At 35.9% G+C, this 18,041-nt stretch overlaps 1 protein-coding gene across 1 annotated transcript; it reads right to left on the minus strand.

Annotated features, from left to right (window-relative positions):
• Nucleotides 1-3,654: 3,654 nt before the first annotated feature.
• On the minus strand, nt 3,655-16,594 carry LOC136811790 (uncharacterized). The gene is made up of 11 exons (XM_067068417.1): nt 16,445-16,594; nt 15,860-15,980; nt 15,429-15,597; nt 13,940-14,197; nt 13,161-13,269; nt 12,304-12,374; nt 8,723-8,811; nt 8,058-8,266; nt 7,675-7,724; nt 4,246-5,721; nt 3,655-3,942 (listed from the first exon to the last, which is right to left on the minus strand). The coding sequence occupies exons 1-11, from the start codon at nt 16,581-16,583 to the stop codon at nt 3,742-3,744; spliced, it is 2,892 nt and encodes a 963-aa protein (XP_066924518.1). The 5' UTR covers nt 16,584-16,594; the 3' UTR covers nt 3,655-3,741.
• Nucleotides 16,595-18,041: the final 1,447 nt, after the last annotated feature.

An 18,041-nucleotide genomic window follows, 5' to 3' on the forward strand; every position in this document is an offset into this window, starting at 1 on the left:
AAGGCGGTATTTTCTAAGCGATGACGTCAAGATGAAAGCAATGATGAAAATATGGACTGGTAGAAATCATAGATTTGTAAGAGGCTCCCCCAGTCGACCCTCAATTCACGTATTCACGCAAATTTTTTTGCCAATTCACGTATTCACGCGCGAAAAAAACCATTTTCACGTTCACGCGCTGATTTTGCTTTTAATTCTTTTGTTAAACAATTGTGACCTTATTGGGCTAAATTTGACCTTTTTATGGCCAACATAACGTTTTCTGCAGTTTTTTGACCTTATTCTCGACAGCGTCGACCTATTAAGACCTCTTACAATTATTGGAGCTTTCATAGGGCAATGTTTAAGGTCTGTCTATCACGTCTATCACGCCAAAGTTACAAAAAACTGGCGTACGGTGGTATAAACCCTGCCTGAGTTTGCTTTTTAAGGGAGGTAAGTGCAAAGTTAAGCCTTAGCTTTAAGGTTTCCCCCCGAATTTTCTTCGTCGCAGGCCCTAAATATATTTTATTTTGAGAATAAATTTAAATCGAGGTTTGGCCCAAATTCATGGTCTGGAAAGTCGCGAGTCAATGAAGATTGATTATTTTCAACACTGACCATTTACTGGTACAAATCTGGTACGGCGAGTGACGTACCTGCCTGACACGGTGCGGCGTCACAAGATTTTTTTTCTGAATGTTCGAACAGTTCAATGATGCAATCATATAAAAAATTTTCGAACTATCTACCTACTTTTGTAAATTATCGAAGAATCAAATACCCTTCACTGTCTCCAAGTTCATGCGGTATCATTTTGTGTACTGCATTTAGTAACAATATAAGCGATTACAGAAAGACGACCATCATTAGCGCCGACGAAGAAAATTTTCTCATTTAGACTTTTTTGTTTTGGCTCAAAACACTCTCGCATCACAAAATGCACCGTTAGAAAAATAAGGAAAAAATATGTGTTTCTGTTTCAATTTTTGATTATTTTGAATAACTTTACAATGGCAATAGGTCAATGATATGAAGGATAATGCGAGCGAAGCGAGCAAAAAAAAATTTACATATTTAGGTTTATTCAGTTTTGTTTTAGACAATAATTTGCTTTTCACGTTCACGCTCAAAATCTCGATTCACGAATTCACGCTGGTAAAATCATATTTTCACGTTCACGCAGATATCTCAATTCACGTATTCACGCGTTGAAAAAGTCCAATTCACGTATTCACGACAGGAAAAAGGGTCATTCACGCGTCACGCCAGCCCCTGGGGGAGCCCCTTGTAAAGCCCGAAGGGCTAGATGTCGTGCTTTGGCTGAAAAGTGTGCCGTGGTTGGGTAGGGAATCCTAACTACAATCAGCTGTAAAAATTATGAGACATTTTGGCTCATTCGGGCCCCCCGCTCCCCCCAATCAATGTTGCCTTGGTGGGACGTAATTTTGACTACGGAAAATACTCGGATTCAACCAACATTGCCTTAGGGGGGAGGGGGACTCACCAGTCTCATGAATTTTTGCAGATGATCAATCAGCTGCAAAAATTATGAGACATTATGGCTCATTCGGGCCCCCCGCTCCCCCCAATCAATGTTGCCTTGGTGGGACGTAATTTTGACTACGGAAAATACTCGGATTCAACCAACATTGCCTTAGGGGGGAGGGGAACTCACCAGTCTCATGAATTTTTGCAGATGATTGTAGGTCACGTCACATTACACGCGCTTGACATCGCGGGTTTTCAAAAACAATATCAGCAGTATCTTTTGCGAGGTTCACTTTTTTTGCTTGGAAAAGCTTAAAGTACGCCATCTAGCCCTTTGGGCTTTATAAATCTATGGTAGAAATAGGGCCACTATGGATGAATAATACATTATACTGTTAAATGCATAATATTAATAAGAAGGGGCTAGATTAGATTGAATTCATAAAGTAAAGATACGTTCCAAATTCACATTCAATTTAAGGGATAGTTCTATGTTAAAGTTCTAAGGTTAAAGTTCGATCTCCCTGTAGTTTACTAACTTTGGTCTACCTAGGTTAATTTAGAGCCAGGGTCGGCAAATTCTTAAATCATTAAGTTGACAAAGTACAAATGCACTGCTTTCTGATTTTGAAATACAGTCGACGCTCTCTGATTCGACATCTTATTATTCGATACGCTCCATTATTCGATAATATTGAAAGTCACCGTCAACAAGAAACTCTCCTAAACGACGCTCTACTATTCGTTACGCTCCCTTTTGCGATAAAAATCCAGTCCCCTAGAAAATCGAATTTGAGCACGTCAACTGTACAAGTCGATTTAAGACGGCCATGCGATAAACATATTAAACGCACATAAAAAATAGTCAAAAACATGGATATTTTGGCCCAAGAATCTAGAGAAATGATAGGTATTTTCGCTATGATGGTCAATTTGCGTAGGATTAGTACTCTTAACTTTTCAATCAGAATTCAAGCTAGCTACCGATTTATCCACCGCTCTATAAACAATGTGATACGTTTAAGTTTCCAGCTTAACAATAACATAAAGATCTTCGATTCAATAAAAAACCACCAAACAAAAAAAATACTATTCACGAAGCTATCAATGACAATATATAATAACAAACTATTTTTGATAAATAATATATAGCTAAAATATCAAATCTATCTGGTAAATAATATACTTAAAATCTTCAAGAAATAAATAGGTTCCTATCTTTCTAATTCTATGTGCATAAAAATTTTAATTCTTGTGACATAAACCTTTTGAAAACCAGTTAAAAACAGTTCAGAGTTGTTTTAATGTAAAATTTTGAAAAAATTTAAAGAATTTTGAAGAATGAAGACATTCCTTATTGGAACTAATTTTCGCAGGAATTAATATTCGTGGCCGAAAAAAAAATCGGAAAAAAAATCTGAAAAATTGCATTTCACGGGTTGTAATTTTCGCTCTTTTTTGGACAAATTTCTTTAATTTTCCTAGGGATTTTTCAAAATTTCCATTAAAATTGGAAAAAAATAATTTTCGCGGCTTTGCCAAATAAGGTAGATTTTTTCCGTGAGTAGTAAGAGTCGAGCACACTAAAACTCTTTGAAAATTGAAATCTAGTTGATTTTTGAAAAGAGATTTATTTTAACCAATTATGAAAAGACGAGCTACGCAATGTTAATTAGACTTTAAATCTACCCAATTTCAGCCAATAATCTTTGTGCCAAAGAAATCGCAAACTTAGAAAGTATTAAACAAAAACAAAAATTCTCTCTCGGACTGTATATTCCAATGCGAAAATATGATACAAAAGCGGAATAGTAATAAAGAAACCGTTTAGTACAGTGAACAAAAAATATAGTATAAAATAAAATAATAATGGCGATAGTTCATCAACAGTAATAAAATACAAGTGCTGCTAATAGCAAAGTTTCTTGGATGGAGGTCTAGGGTAAAGACTAGGATAGCGTACTATCAACAGACTTAACATTCTATCAATAAATGACACAGTCTGGTACGCCTTAATCCTAGTTTTGTACTCAACAACCTTTTGAACTACTAAGGGTCATCTCAACAAACATTCTAAGAACATTTGGGAGCAGTGTATCAATAACACAAGGGTGAGTTACACCAAACTTAATTAATAACGGCAAATCAAAGCTCAAAAGACGAAGAGAAAAAAACAAATGCCAAGTGCCAAGTGCACACTAGAAAGAAGGACATTTTCCACTTACCTTTCGCTAACAAAACGCCCCTCAAAACGTCAACTCAACAATCCATTCATTTCATCCATTCTTCAAACACTTGTAAAACACCACTGCTGTTTAAACGTTTCTCGACGTCTCGACGTAAACAGTTATTGATCAAGGTCCGGTAACCAGTGTTTCCAACACTCATGACTTGTTCACGACGATTTTCGGGGACCGGTAATTCACGGGTACACATTTCACAGAACAAAACGCCAAAACTGTAAACATCCAACTGAAAAGAGAAAAAACAAGCGATAAATCAGGGAGCTTTTATGTGAGTAAAAACCTGGCAGAACATGCACTTATGTAATATAATATGAAGGCCCTTATCATGTACAAATATAAATTGGTTCTTCAAAAATAGAAAAGACAAGTTCAATCAAAAACTTAAATATTGTGGGAAAATATTTAACAGTTGGCAATAGCGTGTTGACTTGAAAAAGGAAAAAAGCCCTGAATTTTAATGGTCAGTGGAGTCACCACGCTACTAAATTCCTCTTTTCTCATTAAAAGATTAAATGATGCTTTTTCATACCTTAGTAGATTGATCTATGGTGCTTGCTTCCGGTGCAGAATATAGCAAAGCTCCTGGGTGACGTGTCATTGAAAGTCTCAGAAAATTAGCTGCTCCATAATCTGACAGTTTGGCGCGCCATCCATTCTCTCCGTGGTAAAGGAGAATGTTAGAGCTACTGATATCACGGTGGATTATTGGGACAGGTTTGGATTTGTGGAGGTAGACTATTGCTCTGATGATATCGTACCCTATATTGAGACATTCATCGTTTGAGAGAGGGTTTCTAGTAAGGACAGAGCGTAGATCAGTTTTAAGAAGTTCCATGACGAATAACGGTGTCCCATCGTCATTCGTGGCGCCAATAAACTGTACGAGACACGGATGACGACACCGTGACGCGATCGACATTTCACGCTCGAAAAGGCGACGATTGTGTGGCGATAGAATTAACAGGTGAATTTGTTTCACGGCGACATCTGTGCCACGAAATTTGCCGTTTTTGACGTTTCCCCATGCGCCTGTTCCTAATACCGTGTCTGTAATTGTGATCTCGCCACGTCCTAGGATCCAATCACGTGACGGACTATCACCGGAAGTATTTGGAGTGTTTAATTGAATCTGAATTTCAAGTTGCGATTTAGTATCGGCCAGTTCGGATTGTAGCTCTTCTATTTGGATTCGGTTGTTTTCGAGTTCGTTTCTTAGTTCTTGCACTTGTTGACTTGTTTGAGATTGTGATGTTGATTGAAGGTTTTGAATCTGCGAATCTTTTTGGCGGACCATTTGTTCATAATCGATTCTCAACGTGTTTATCATGTCTCTTTTGTTTCGGTTCTCATTTTGAAGCGTGTCGAATTGAGCTTGCAGTGTATTCTTAGATGATCTTTCAAGGTCTAATTCGTAAACTGTACGTTGTAGGTTTGTCTCAAATCGGTCTCGATCCGCTTGCACACGCTGGCGTCGCTGTTCAAGTTCAGTGTACTCCTCCAAGGAGACGGTCTCGGTATCATTGTTCCTTCGTTCTTGTTCAGCGGTGGAGAGCGTCCGTACGCGCGACCGCAACTCTAAAATAGTTTCCTCTCGGACACGCAAAGCGTCATTTTTACCTGCCACAATATTGTCCTTAAGGGTGATTTCATCACGGCAAGATTTTAACTGAGATTCAAGAGCTTTGACTAAATCTTTTTCAATCTTAAGATTATTCAACACGCTTGTGATTTCGTTTTGTTTATTTGTAAATTCTTCATTTAAAACATCTCTTTCTTCTTTCAACATTTGTGAATAATTTTCAGCTTGTTGGGCGTCTTGGCGGGCGTTTGATTCAAGCGATTGTATGATCATTCGCTGTTGGGCGGCAAGCATTTGATAATGAGCGGCTTCGTGCTCTAATGTTTTAATTCTTTCCTCAAGAGAATCACTTTCTTCAAAATTGCATCTACGGGCTACTTTGAACTGATTGGAATCCAAACTCGATGAAAGCTTTTCAGGAGAGATCTGAATAAGAATATAGTTAAAACTTAGTTAAAGTTCCAATGCAGAAAGGTTCTTCTAGAACTCAAGTAGCAAATTACCTTTCACATAAAAATTCCCGAAACATAATAAAAAAATCACCTTGACAATCAACCCCTAATGAACTAATGAATTTACATGAGATATTTGGGACTTTTACGCCTTTAAAACGCCAGGTAAGTTCCCATTAAAACTTATTCAATGTAGAAACATTCCCTGAATCACTGCAGCCAAGTACAAACTAGTTTAAGCATTCTAACAACTTGACTAAATTAACGTTAAATACAAGATATATACTTTATGTTTTGAAACCGTTAGTGATAAGAATCGTCCAGGTTGAAAGGTGTATATACCATGTTGTGCGCAGATTTGTAATACTTGCGCAGATTTGTAATACTTGCGCAGATTTGTAATACTTTATGCGCAGATTTGTAATACTTTATGCGCAGATTTGTAATACCTGCGCAGATTTGTAATAAACTTTGCGCAAATTTGTAATACTTGAGCTGCGTAGAAATGTATTTACTTCTTTGCGCAGATTTGTAATTTGGAATTGATATTTTTATTGGTAACCAAATTCTATTATGCGATCAAAATGCATTTAAAAAGACTTAAAAAATAATACCCGAATAAAGTTGTGATTATTGAGCACATCGAATGAATAGTCAATTAATATTTCTTTTCTAAGCAGTGCTTTTATAAGAAATTTATCTGGTAATACAGTAAAACCTCTAATTAACGGACACTCTAAAAGGCGGACACCTCTGATTAGCGGACAATTTCATTTTCCCCAGCCGTTTCCTAGTCAAATCCTCATAATAAAGTTTCTAAATGGCGGACACTCAATTAGCGGACCCTCTGATTAGCGGACAAATTTTTTCGCATGAATTAGCAAAAATCCCTATTTTAGCTCTCCAATTAGCGGACATTGAATATCAAACGGGTCACAGACGTCCAAAATCGAAAAAAAAAATTTTAGATATTTTTATTTCAAGCACTTATTAGTCTTATTATTCAAATTATTTCTACAAATTTCCAGTTTTCCCTTGACCCATTCAACGAATTTAGGTGGGCCAAAGAAATCAGAAAATTACTGATTTTCTTTTATTTGTTAAAAACTAAATTGTTGCATTTTAATAACCTTTCTCTTGTTCTTCTATGGCCTAGTGTCTGCAGATAAGTTCTTAAGACCCTAATTTTGTATTTTCGACACCCTGGGATGGCCTAATTTTAAAATTAGAGCTCCGAGATCAAAAGTTTCTAAAAGGCGGACACTTCTAATTAGCGGACACTAACCCCTTTCCCCGATGGTGTCCGCTAATTAGAGGTTCCACTGTATAAAAATTGTTTATGAGAATAGCACGGACATAATTTTTTATAAGAACTGCTTTTATAAGAAACTAATCAATAACTCGTAAAATAAAAATTATTTCTTGTCGGTAACTGTTTATTTCAAAGTAAACAAGGTACGAAGAATAACATGAACATATAATCTTTTTATAAGAACTGCTTTTATAAGAAACTAATCAACAACTCGTAAAAATAAAAATTATTTCCTGTCGGTAACTGTTTATTTCGAAGTAAAATGAAAATGCTTAAAATAAGCAAAATCCCATGTTTGTATTGAAAGAACCAAGCGCCGAAAGCCAATTTTCATTAGATTAAAAGATATTGATTCGTTTCTTATCAAGTTGATGCTTATAAGAAAAATGAAAATGCTTAAAATAAGCAAAATCCCATGTTTGTATTGAAAGAACAAAACGCCGAAAGCGTTTAGTACAAATCTGCGCAGGTATTACAAATCTGCGCAGAAAGTATTACAAACCTGCGCAGGTATTACAAACCTGCGCAAGTATTACAAATCTGCGCACAACATACCACAAACATGTCAAACGCTTTCAAATAAATATAGCTAGTAGTAGTATTTTAGAATATTACCTTTAATGAAGTGGTCCTTTTCCTGACAGAGAGCATCGTCTTCGGTGATACTACAAAGAAAAGAAAGGATATCAATTCAGTGACAAGAAAGGTGTGTAGCTTAGCCAGAACCTGGCTCTGGCCTGCTCTGGCTCACTCTTATGTACAGTCAATTGATAGTGTGAGATACGCCTATATTTCATAACTTAGTTAATGTCAAATAGTGCTAATAAAAGGTGGGCACTCAAGAAAAACTTTAAGTCTTTTGACGTGTTGTTGAGAACCCCAATAACTCATTATGCACAAAATATTTACTTTCTTTTCCAGATTTCTAGACTTAATCAAAATAGGAGAACTGCACTTTGTTAGACCTGTCAACCAAAAGATTCTATTAGCTCTCTTACATTTTGCTTCGTCAGTCAGATCGACAATTTTCTTATCTTCACTATTCGACACTTTTGGTGGTATCGCTTTCACTTCAATGACTTCTTTCTTTTGGGTTACTTGTGGTTGTGTTTGTTGTTTGTCGTTCTTTTTGATTGATGTTTTGCCAGTGCTCTTTGTTTCTTCTTCTTCAGGTTCAATTTCTTTTGGATGTTCTCTTTTGACTGGCCTATGAAAGTAGAACAAAATTGTTGTTTTTAATGATTTAATTTTCTACAAGGAGTCAATTTGTGACGTAGATCTTAAAGGGAATGAAGCTTAGCAACTGGGACAAAAGTGAGTACTTCTTGAAATCGTTTTTTGAACTCAATGAGACTAAACGAATCCCTCAGAAAGCATAAGGTCAGCCCAGGTTTAGGTCCCAGGCAAAAAAATTGGTCCTCTCATAAAGAAAAATAATAGAAGAAATAGTCAGCCTTGCCATTGAAATTCCAGCCTCCCCCCAAACATATCAGTTCCCCCCAAATATTTGGCTGAATTTTAGCTGTCAGTTTTCGTCCCCCCCACCCCAAATGTCAGGGTTGACGCTATGGAAAGTAAAGTATACAATAAGTCAGGATGAAATTGCTCGAGAATGAAATAATTTAAAACCGCTTTGATGGCAACTTATTCTTTTGACACTTACGTTTTATTTACAGCTTTTGAAGCATCAGCAACCATTGTTTTGTTATCTTCTACTGGCCAAAGATTTTGCTCTGCTAACCGAACAACAAACTGCAAAGTTTGAGATAAAAACAGATATATATATATAATATATATAGTGTCTAGCTAACACTGCTTGGCCTACCTACACAACCCTATTTCCATCATATAGGAGGATATTTTCACAAATGGCCGAAATCCTGTGTAGGTCGAAAACTGAGGAACAGATAATGTGTTTTTTTGAAATATTTTTTGACTCATATTGAGTTACTTCTTTCCATCTTAACTCATATTGAGTTACTTTCTTCCTTAAAGTCATTTTAGATCACTAGTTTTACATTGACGGATTTCTATGTCATCATATTTTCCTTTTCTACTCCAACCTGATTGATTTTCTGCGAATGTTCATTCTAGATTTTTGGTGTATTTGTATTGTCTTTTTGATTTGTGGGTTTTTGTCTTTATTGTTTCCATTTTGAGTAGTTGAAGGTTTTATACTTCTAGACTATATATATATCCTGACTGTCTTAAATGACAGTCAGCCTGTCCCAAGCCAGGATAAAGACAGAGGGACCCAGAGAGGACTAATTACCCTTTCATTGTAACATCGTCTCTCTAAGAGGAAAAAGAATTCGGCCACTCTTTGTTGTTTGTAGTTCTGACAGGAGAAAACATTTTATTTTTTCATACTATATATATTTGCCTAGTACATCAGGATGTGCGAGGATGTCCCCTGCCTGGTGTCTAGTGCAGTCGGCTCCAAAGGAGTCTAAGGTGTTTACACCTTTGTTGATTCATGTTTTGTTTTCTTCTCCTGTCAGTCTACCTGGAGTTTGTTGTCATCTTGTACAGGCCGCTGGGGTAATGTCGCCTGACTGTCTTAAATGACAGTCAGCCTGTCCCAAGCCAGGATAAAGACAGAGGGACCCAGAGAGGACTAATTACCCTTTCATTGTAACATCGTCTCTCTAAGAGGAAAAAGAATTCGGCCACTCTTTGTTGTTTGTAGTTCTGACAGGAGAAAACATTTTATTTTTTCATACTAAATATATTATTTTACCATATAAACTATAACTAGTAAATGGGACCTAAGTCAAACTTTAATCATAAAAAATTGTTAGGTAAAAATCACTATTTCATATTCAAATTTATAAATCTGTCGATAGTCAAATTGTTATCTGACAACACCTGCTCTAGGAGAGAGGGAGTTGTTCTTCCGATTCTATGATATTTATCGGAATTAAACATTAACTTAATTCGAACGACATGTCCTGTATAATTCTTTTGCTGTTTTCGAATGAAACTACTGACGTCTTCAGTATGGCAGATAGAATGGAGCTTAGCGTTATTAATTTTTAATCGAAAGTCTCCTTCTTCAGTATCGACTCGACTGAAACCACGTCGTATCATTTTGCGAAGTAGACTTCTGTACGTTGAATCAAGCTTATCAAATTGCGCTGCGGTCAGATTCCAATTCTGACAAGAGTACGTTAGTCTACTTCTCAAAAGGAGTTAAAAAATTTAACTCTTATAGATAGATGAATTCCATGATTCTGAAGGAGGTTTGTCATACTGGCGAATTTTCCAAGTGCCATCTGAATGCGATAGTTGATTTCAATGTCTCCAGTATTAGGCGCATTTGGAGAGATGTGCGAACCAAGGTATTTGAACTGGCCTGAATTTTTCAACGGGACATTGCGAATATCAATGATGCTATCAGGATAGTTTGTCTCGAGGTAGCAGTGATGGAGAATCATCGTCTCGGTTTTGGTTTCGTTGATTCGAAGACCAAATTTAACGAATAAGTTGTCTAGAAGTGTTGACGCTGATTGTAGAGATGAAAGATCAGTCAAGAAAAGTATCAGGTCGTCTGCGTACCCACACCATGGGAGTGATGATTCACCTGATAGCTTCCCGTTCTGATTTCGCATTCGAAGTCGTTCTGCTCTAGAGATCGATCTTGGATTGATTCGATACTTATGTTTAAAGAAACTAACCTAGTCAGTAAAGTTACATTTTTTAATAAAGACTCGCATGACGTAGTCAATGTAGAGGTTGAACAACAGAGGACTCTCAGGTCCTCCTTGACGAACACCTGATGATACATGGAATGAAGTGTTCGCTTCATGGAAGGTCAAGGATGTTTGACTGTATAACTTCTCTAAGATATCGAATAGTTTTAGGTCAGCATTATCAGGAAAGCGAATTCTGATTGATTGAAATAGCCAGTCTCTGGGTATATGGTCAAATGCAGCCGTTAAATCAACAAACAGTAAGTAGAGTGGTTGCGTTTTTCGATTGGATATTTGTTGTGTTCTTTTGATAGTGAAAATTCCGTCTGTTGTACCTCTGTTTTTTCTAAATCCGTTTTGTTCATCTGTGATTTGTGCCTCATACCACGGTCTGATTCGATCCAGTATGATATTTATCATCAATTTACATACAGTCGAGCCAATGCTGATTCCCCGATATTTGGTTGGGTCGGATTTGGAACCTTTCCCTTTCCAAAGCGTTTTCAATCTCGAGTTTCCCCAGGCGCTTGGTAGATCCAGATTAGACCAAAGATTTTCTGCCAATTTATGGATAACTTGGAGCATAATCGGGTGCTCGCATTTTTTGAGGATTTCAGGGTCAATGTCATTGCTAGCTTTGTCTGATTTTAGTTGATGAAGGTGCTTTTGAATTTCCTCGATGGACGGGGTATCAGTGTCTATAGGGATGTTGGTGGAAATGTTACGAAGCTCATTTATAAAATCTGGCACGTTAGTCGAGAGTTCTTCAGGGATTATGAGGTTATCACGGCTAGGATTGAAATGTTTTTGGAAGTGTTTTAGAAGCTTTTCTGGGGGGCATTTTGCAGTTGTGCTTCTAAGGGTTGTCTCTTGGTTTTTAGCCCTCGAAAAGAGTTTGTCGAGTTCTCTATTGATGGCAAATTGATTGATCTTTTCAGCTTCTGATTTATAATACTGATTTCTGAGATGTTTTGATCGTAATCGTATCCTCTTTCTAATAGTAAATAGTCCCTTACTATTGTTACGAAGAGTTAATTCATCTTTCAATCCGTACAGACGTTTCAATTCCTCATCGTTATGCCATGGTTGGTATAATCTTGATCTCTCAATTTTGGGAATAGATTCTTCTGCAGATGAATTTATATACGTAATAAACGATTCATTGATGATAGAGTTATTATTTTGAAGTAAATCGATTTGTTCCAGTTTAGTAACGGCTTTAATTATTAGTCGGCCCTAATTTTAGTCACCTCGTAAAAATATGATTAGCTGATTTCATAACTAATGGCATATTTAATTATGAGATCTGAAGGTCCATCATATAGTTGGTGCAAAAGGAAAAAAGTAAATGAAAATCTGGTGCTACGAACCACTACGAAACCATTCTTTTTTTAATTTCCTACAATTCCCTTCGGTGGGATCAACTTTATGTAAAAACTCTCCGACCTTCCAAAGTCCTTCTAAAGGTCTTATATTTTCCGGGTTTTCCAGCAGTGTTTGACTGGGCCCTGGTATATCATAGCATTTTATAAATCAGCAAGGAAAAACTTACAAGCTCTTTAAGGTCATCTTTAACATCAACTGGAACATGTTCATCGTATGCCAGATTCAAACAAACTTTCACTGAAATAAGAGATCAAATAGGCGCGATTATAATAGGGAGCATTGGTTGAGCTGACGCTTTCCTGGGTTATCTGTTTTTCAATTTCAATAGAGACCGTAGTACAAAGGTCGATCACCCGACTACCTTATCGGCCAAAACTTAGTCGGCCTTAATTTTAGTCGGCTTTAATTATTAGTCGGCCCTAATTTTAGTCACCTCGTAAAAATTTAGTCACTAAGGGCCGACTAATAATCAAGACCGACTAAAACATAAACCATGAAATTATAAAAAGCTTTATAAAACTTAATTCGTAAATTCTTTGTTGAAGTAATACCGATATGAAAAGTGGGTTAAGTAAATAAGCTTAATTATAAACTTCTAATTTGGCCCAAATTTTAGTCTGCACAAATTTTTAGTCGGCCCGTAAAAATTTAGTCACTTAGGGCCGACTAAGTTTTGGCCGATAAGGTATGGTGCGCAAGGTCGTGAGTTCAATCCTTTGCCGGGTCATACCTTCGTACTTACTACAAAAAAGGTACTTGATGTCCAATAATTAAGGGGAGGGTGAATGAATATTTCTGATATTTTATATGACTTTGAAGTCATACATTATTTTGATCATAAAGAATAAATTACATAGATAGATAACCTTTATAAACCCTATCTTGTGTTTCCCTCCAATAATTCCTGATAGGATAGTCCAATCTCCAGTAAAATTCCTCCTCACTTCTAACTCTGGCATAAAGCTCTGTTCACAATGATAACGAAAATCTGTTTGATAGAATCGACCAAACGTTGCAACTTACTTTCAGAAGCTGCATGGGATTTAGATTTGGTTTTCTGAGGTCCACCAGAGATGTAATGGATTGTTTTTGTTGCAAATGAAAGAATGAAGGGTTTCTTCAACAGACTGACCTATTTATTTATGGAAAAAAGTCAAATATACAGTAATAAACTTTGTGGAAAAACCATTGAGGGGCACAAAAACGAGAGCTTTTTATCAAGCTGCATATCGAAGCAAAAGGTTCAATCTCAAAATTAGTGACTGAAAAACAAAGACATTAAATACTTTGCTAATCTAAAAATTTGAGATTGACCCTTTTTATGCAGCGGGCCAAGCAAAGTAAAAAAAGTCTTAGTCTTCTCGTATACACTTTTGAGATTGGACCTTTTGTCTCGATGGCAGCAATACTCAAATATTTTGGCAAGCACTCGTTATCACGAGATGGGTGGTTTAGAGATATCCCTTAAAAAAGTACCAAAGTATTGAACTCTTAACTTTTTGACCAGGAAACTTACTAAGTGAGAGCGTAAAATATTTCAAGTACAGTAGATGCTAACAGTAATACTGACCATCTTAGGTAAAATTAATCTACTAGCGAAAGTTCTTAGAAAATAGTGGCTTTCTTGGGGGATGGGTATATCATGCGAAAATGATAAGTTGTCATTAGGTAGAAGGGCGTGTTTTATAAAGGGAGTTGTAGAAATTTGTACACTATAATTATAGGGTCGTCTTTGTCTGAAATACTAAGGTAAGTAAGTAACTTTCTAACCTTATTAAAGTTATGTAAAATACCGAACTTACAGAAAGTGTTTGGATATCTTTGCATGGTACTCTGAAACTAATTTCTTTTTTGGATGATTCATCTTCCATTTGAATAATGAATTTATCTGCATACACCTTGACCGGGCTTGTTGCCGGTCCTTTGATGGAACCTAATTGAACCTGGTTAACATGGATAACAATGAAGAGAGATTTGGGTGTTGATGATGCTTTCTTCTTTGTGTTGGAGATTGCTGTTGAACTGGTTGCTGGTGTTGTGGCTGTTAAAGGTTCTGGAGCCTAGAAAAGTAGCAATTTAAGATGAAATGAAATTAACAATCATAAAATAGTGAGGTCTGTTAGCACAAAAATACTTCAGGTGGTGATTAAAGCATGAAATTTGACACAGATGATCCTTAGAGGGTCTAAAACTTAATTTTAAACAGTAACACCAAATTTTGCCACCTGGCCACCTGCCAAATGACGTCATCAGGTGGCTTAGCAAAAATTTATTTTTTTGAAAATATTTAAAATCTGATGGTATCAGCGCAAAGAGCATGAAATGCTGATGAAAATCGAGGTATAAAACATGCCTTCAAAATCTTCCTATCAAAAGTTATGAAGGTTTAAAGTTTTGTGATGACGTCATCATAAGCCTTTCCAGGCAAAACCTAAACGGGATTTTATAACGGAACTAGTTGACCAAATTTAGTGTTTTAAACATGAATCCATGTCAAAATTTGAAGTTCCATCTGATGCTTGGGTCTAAACAACATAGGAAGGCTTAAAACATCAAAAAAAGATAGTTGGTTGTACAACTCTGTGCTCCTGAAGGGAGAACGCTGCGTCGATTTGCCTTGTAAAGCTCAAAATCTAAGTTTTAGTATTCTGTAGGATTTAAAGCTTTTAATTCAATTTGAACACCGGAATCGGAAAAAGCAATGAATTTTGATATGAATTCATGTTAAAACATGAAATTTGGTCAATTTGTACCAAAATTACGAGGTTTTTAAGTTTTGCCTGGAAAGGCTTATGATGACGTCATCAAAAAACTTTCAACCTCCATAGCTTTTGATAGGAAGATTTTCAAGGCATGTTTTATACCTCAATTTTCATCAGCATTTCATGCTCTTTCCGCTGATACCATCAGATTTTAAATATTTTCAAAAAAATAAATTTTTGCTAAGCCACCTGATGACGTCATTTGGCAGGTGGCCAGGTGGCAAAATTTGGTGTTACTGTTTAAAATTAAGTTTTAGACCCTCTAAGGATCATCTGTGCCAAATTTCATGCTTTAATCAACATCTGAAGTATTCTTACGTTTTTATGTGCTACCTGACCTCACTAAAAGTTCCAATCTAAAACAATCTTTTTTCCTTTGTCTTTTTATTTAAATTTAGCCAAATCATTGTTTTTATAATTCAAACGAATTGACCATCACTGAGAGCAGGCCATGCCTGATATAAAAAAATTGTAATTTGTATTTGTAATGAGTCCCAAATGGTATAATGTTTTTGGACGTGATATTTACTTTTTTGACTTTTGAGCTTATTGGTTTGAAAGGTGAGGTGACAGAGTTTGGAGGATTTGTTTGGTCAGATTGTGATCGTCTTGCTCTTAACAATGGTCGCCCATCTGATGCTGGTTTCAACTCATTTACTGATATGCTCCTTGTTGCGCTGGGCTTGGTAGCTACCGGACTACAAAAAGGAAAAAATTAAGTGAAGTCGTTTTGATAAAAATGTTATAATCGTACTTTGTAAACATAAAATTTAATTCAATAAAATAATAAATTGTAACATGAGAAAAAAGCACAGACAATAGTTTGTACGTAAAAGAAGTATCATCGCAACAGTATAAGGCAAATGAAGACAAAACTATCATAAGAAATATTCTTCAGGCATAATTAGAAAGCTTGGTATGCAAATTCAAAGTTTTTGTGTGAAGATCAAAGAAACCTACTTAGGAAGGGTAGTGGGTGTGTTAACATCAAAGCTGTCTACTTCCATATCTTCAACGGCACATTCTGATTGTTTTTGTCGCCATTCATTCCAAGATCTTGTAAACGGTTCATGATCCACAGCTGTGAAAACACAATTTAAATGGATAAAATAACACTTGCTACAAAGCGGGATACTGTATAGAAATCGTATTCCCCAAAACATTCATATTTTCTAAGGAAATAATCCTGTTTCCGGCTCAAAATAATATGTACTCTTAGGTTCCAAATAAACGGGGGGTTGGAAAATTTTCGAGATTTTAATAAACAGGGGGGGACCTAATTGCTGGGGGGATCGGAAATGGTACTTCTGAGAACCCAAAAATGAGGTAAATATAGGCTAAAATCAGGCTATGTAGAGTAAAATAAGGGGCCTTCTCTTTGACAGCTGAAAATATTCTTAAAAATTAATAAACAGGGGGGTCATTATAAGGTCGGGAAGTTGGAAAACTTTCGAAAAATTAAAGCAGGGGGGGGGTTTATCTGGAACCTAAGAGTATACAGATCGAAAGTAAATTAATAAATCAAGCAGCTGAAAAAATAATTACTTTTTATGTGACTTTTCTTTGTAGGATTCGTAGGTGGTTTTGGCCATGCTGCATTGAACAATTTTGAGTTTGGACTATTTCTAGTTTGTTGCCTTGTCCTTCTTGGAGAACTTTTTATATTTTCTGGATTTTGATTCATTATATTCTAAGATTGAGAGAAAAGTGGTAAGATCAAATTGTAAGCGTGGCGCAGGTAAGCTATAACATGTCCCAAAATGGGCTTTTCCATAAAAAAATTGAATATGGGGTGGGTGGAGGATATAACATTTTTTGGAAATTTTATACCCCCGAACAAGGCAAATTTTGTGAATCTTTCACTACCCCGGACACTTTATCCTCCATACTCTATGTACAAACATTTTCCCAATACTGTAAAATTTGGTATAAAGAATTGTAAGCCTTAGGCTAGGTCATTTATTAAATAACAACATGTTTAATTCTGACTGCTAGAACTGTATCATTTCAAATTTGAACTGTAACCACAAACCACTCCTTTAAAAAAATGATGATGCATAATTAGTGTGTACTAAATTTATTCTTGGTACTATTTTAATGTTGGAGCCTATTTTCAAATCATTCAATACGAAATTGTGATTCTAGGTGAGATGGTTCAGGGGTCCTTAATTTTTTTTCCCTATTTTAGTCTCACCTTTGATATGGGAAAAAACTTTCTGCCACTGAGGCACACATGAAAGTATTTTGTTTCTGATCCAGTCTGATCTACCATATTGGAGAACTTTCGGCCTATTTTGAAAACTTTTTGTAGTGTGTATTAAACTTCGCAATTTTGTGTTTTTGAAAAACATTTTAACAGTACTAAAATTCGCCAAATTCTGCCTAAAAACTTGCAAAATTTTAGTACCCGCAAAAATATATACTGTACGTCGGTGTTTTTTACACTTTTGGCGAAAACTTGACATTAAATTTTCTAAAAAACGGTTTTTCTTGAATAAAATGAATTTGAACGAGCATTTTGGGATGAAATCTTCCATAAAGGTGTAACACACGAATTTAGAACTTTTGGTTTTGGTCCCAAGAGCGAAGAAGGATCCAATATTCCAAAATATTAGATTTTAAGAATTATGAGAGTTAAGTGGCTCTTGGATTGATTCTGATGGTCTGAACTTGTTACATGATCTCTATATTTTATGAAACAATGATGAAGAGCACTTTTGGGTCCGAAATTCCATCCGAAAAACATCTCTGAACTTGAACAATTATAAAATATGCATTTCATCATTAAAATGGACTGATCACAATCTAAAATAAATCAAAAGTCACTTCCACTTAACTTAAAACATTCTTAGATACCAAAATAAAAGTGCGGTTTTGCGAGCGTTTTGGGATTAAAAGTTGCATTTTAAAGTGGTGAACCTACCCCCCAACAACTTTTTGCAAAATGGAATTATTAATCCTTTGGGGCTCTATCTGAGCTTATTTTAGGTCATTAACGAAACGACATATCATGCATAACGTAAAAAATCAGTTTAGAGCCTTGTAAGATATTTCATTCCAGACTAAGACGCTCATTTCGGATAAGGCAAAGTATGTTACTTTCAATGAAGGATTTGATAATCCTTAGATGCTCTATTCTAGT

Source organism: Clytia hemisphaerica, unplaced genomic scaffold (genome assembly GCF_902728285.1).
Source record: "Clytia hemisphaerica strain Z4C2 unplaced genomic scaffold, Clytia hemisphaerica genome assembly, whole genome shotgun sequence".
In the NCBI taxonomy this organism is placed as follows: domain Eukaryota; kingdom Metazoa; phylum Cnidaria; class Hydrozoa; order Leptothecata; family Clytiidae; genus Clytia; species Clytia hemisphaerica.

What these genes read in the sequence shown, in the direction of transcription:
- LOC136811790 (XM_067068417.1), bottom strand. Translation starts at nt 16,583, where the DNA reads ATGAATCAAAATCCAGAAAATATAAAAAGTTCTCCAAGAAGGACAAGG. An exon ending in AAGATATCCAAACACTTTCT is followed by an intron (nt 13,270 to 13,939) that starts GTAAGTTCGGTA and finishes ATAAATAAATAG; the next exon opens with GTCAGTCTGTTGAAGAAACC. An exon ending in TCAAAAGCTGTAAATAAAAC is followed by an intron (nt 8,267 to 8,722) that starts GTAAGTGTCAAA and finishes CTACTTTCATAG; the next exon opens with GCCAGTCAAAAGAGAACATC.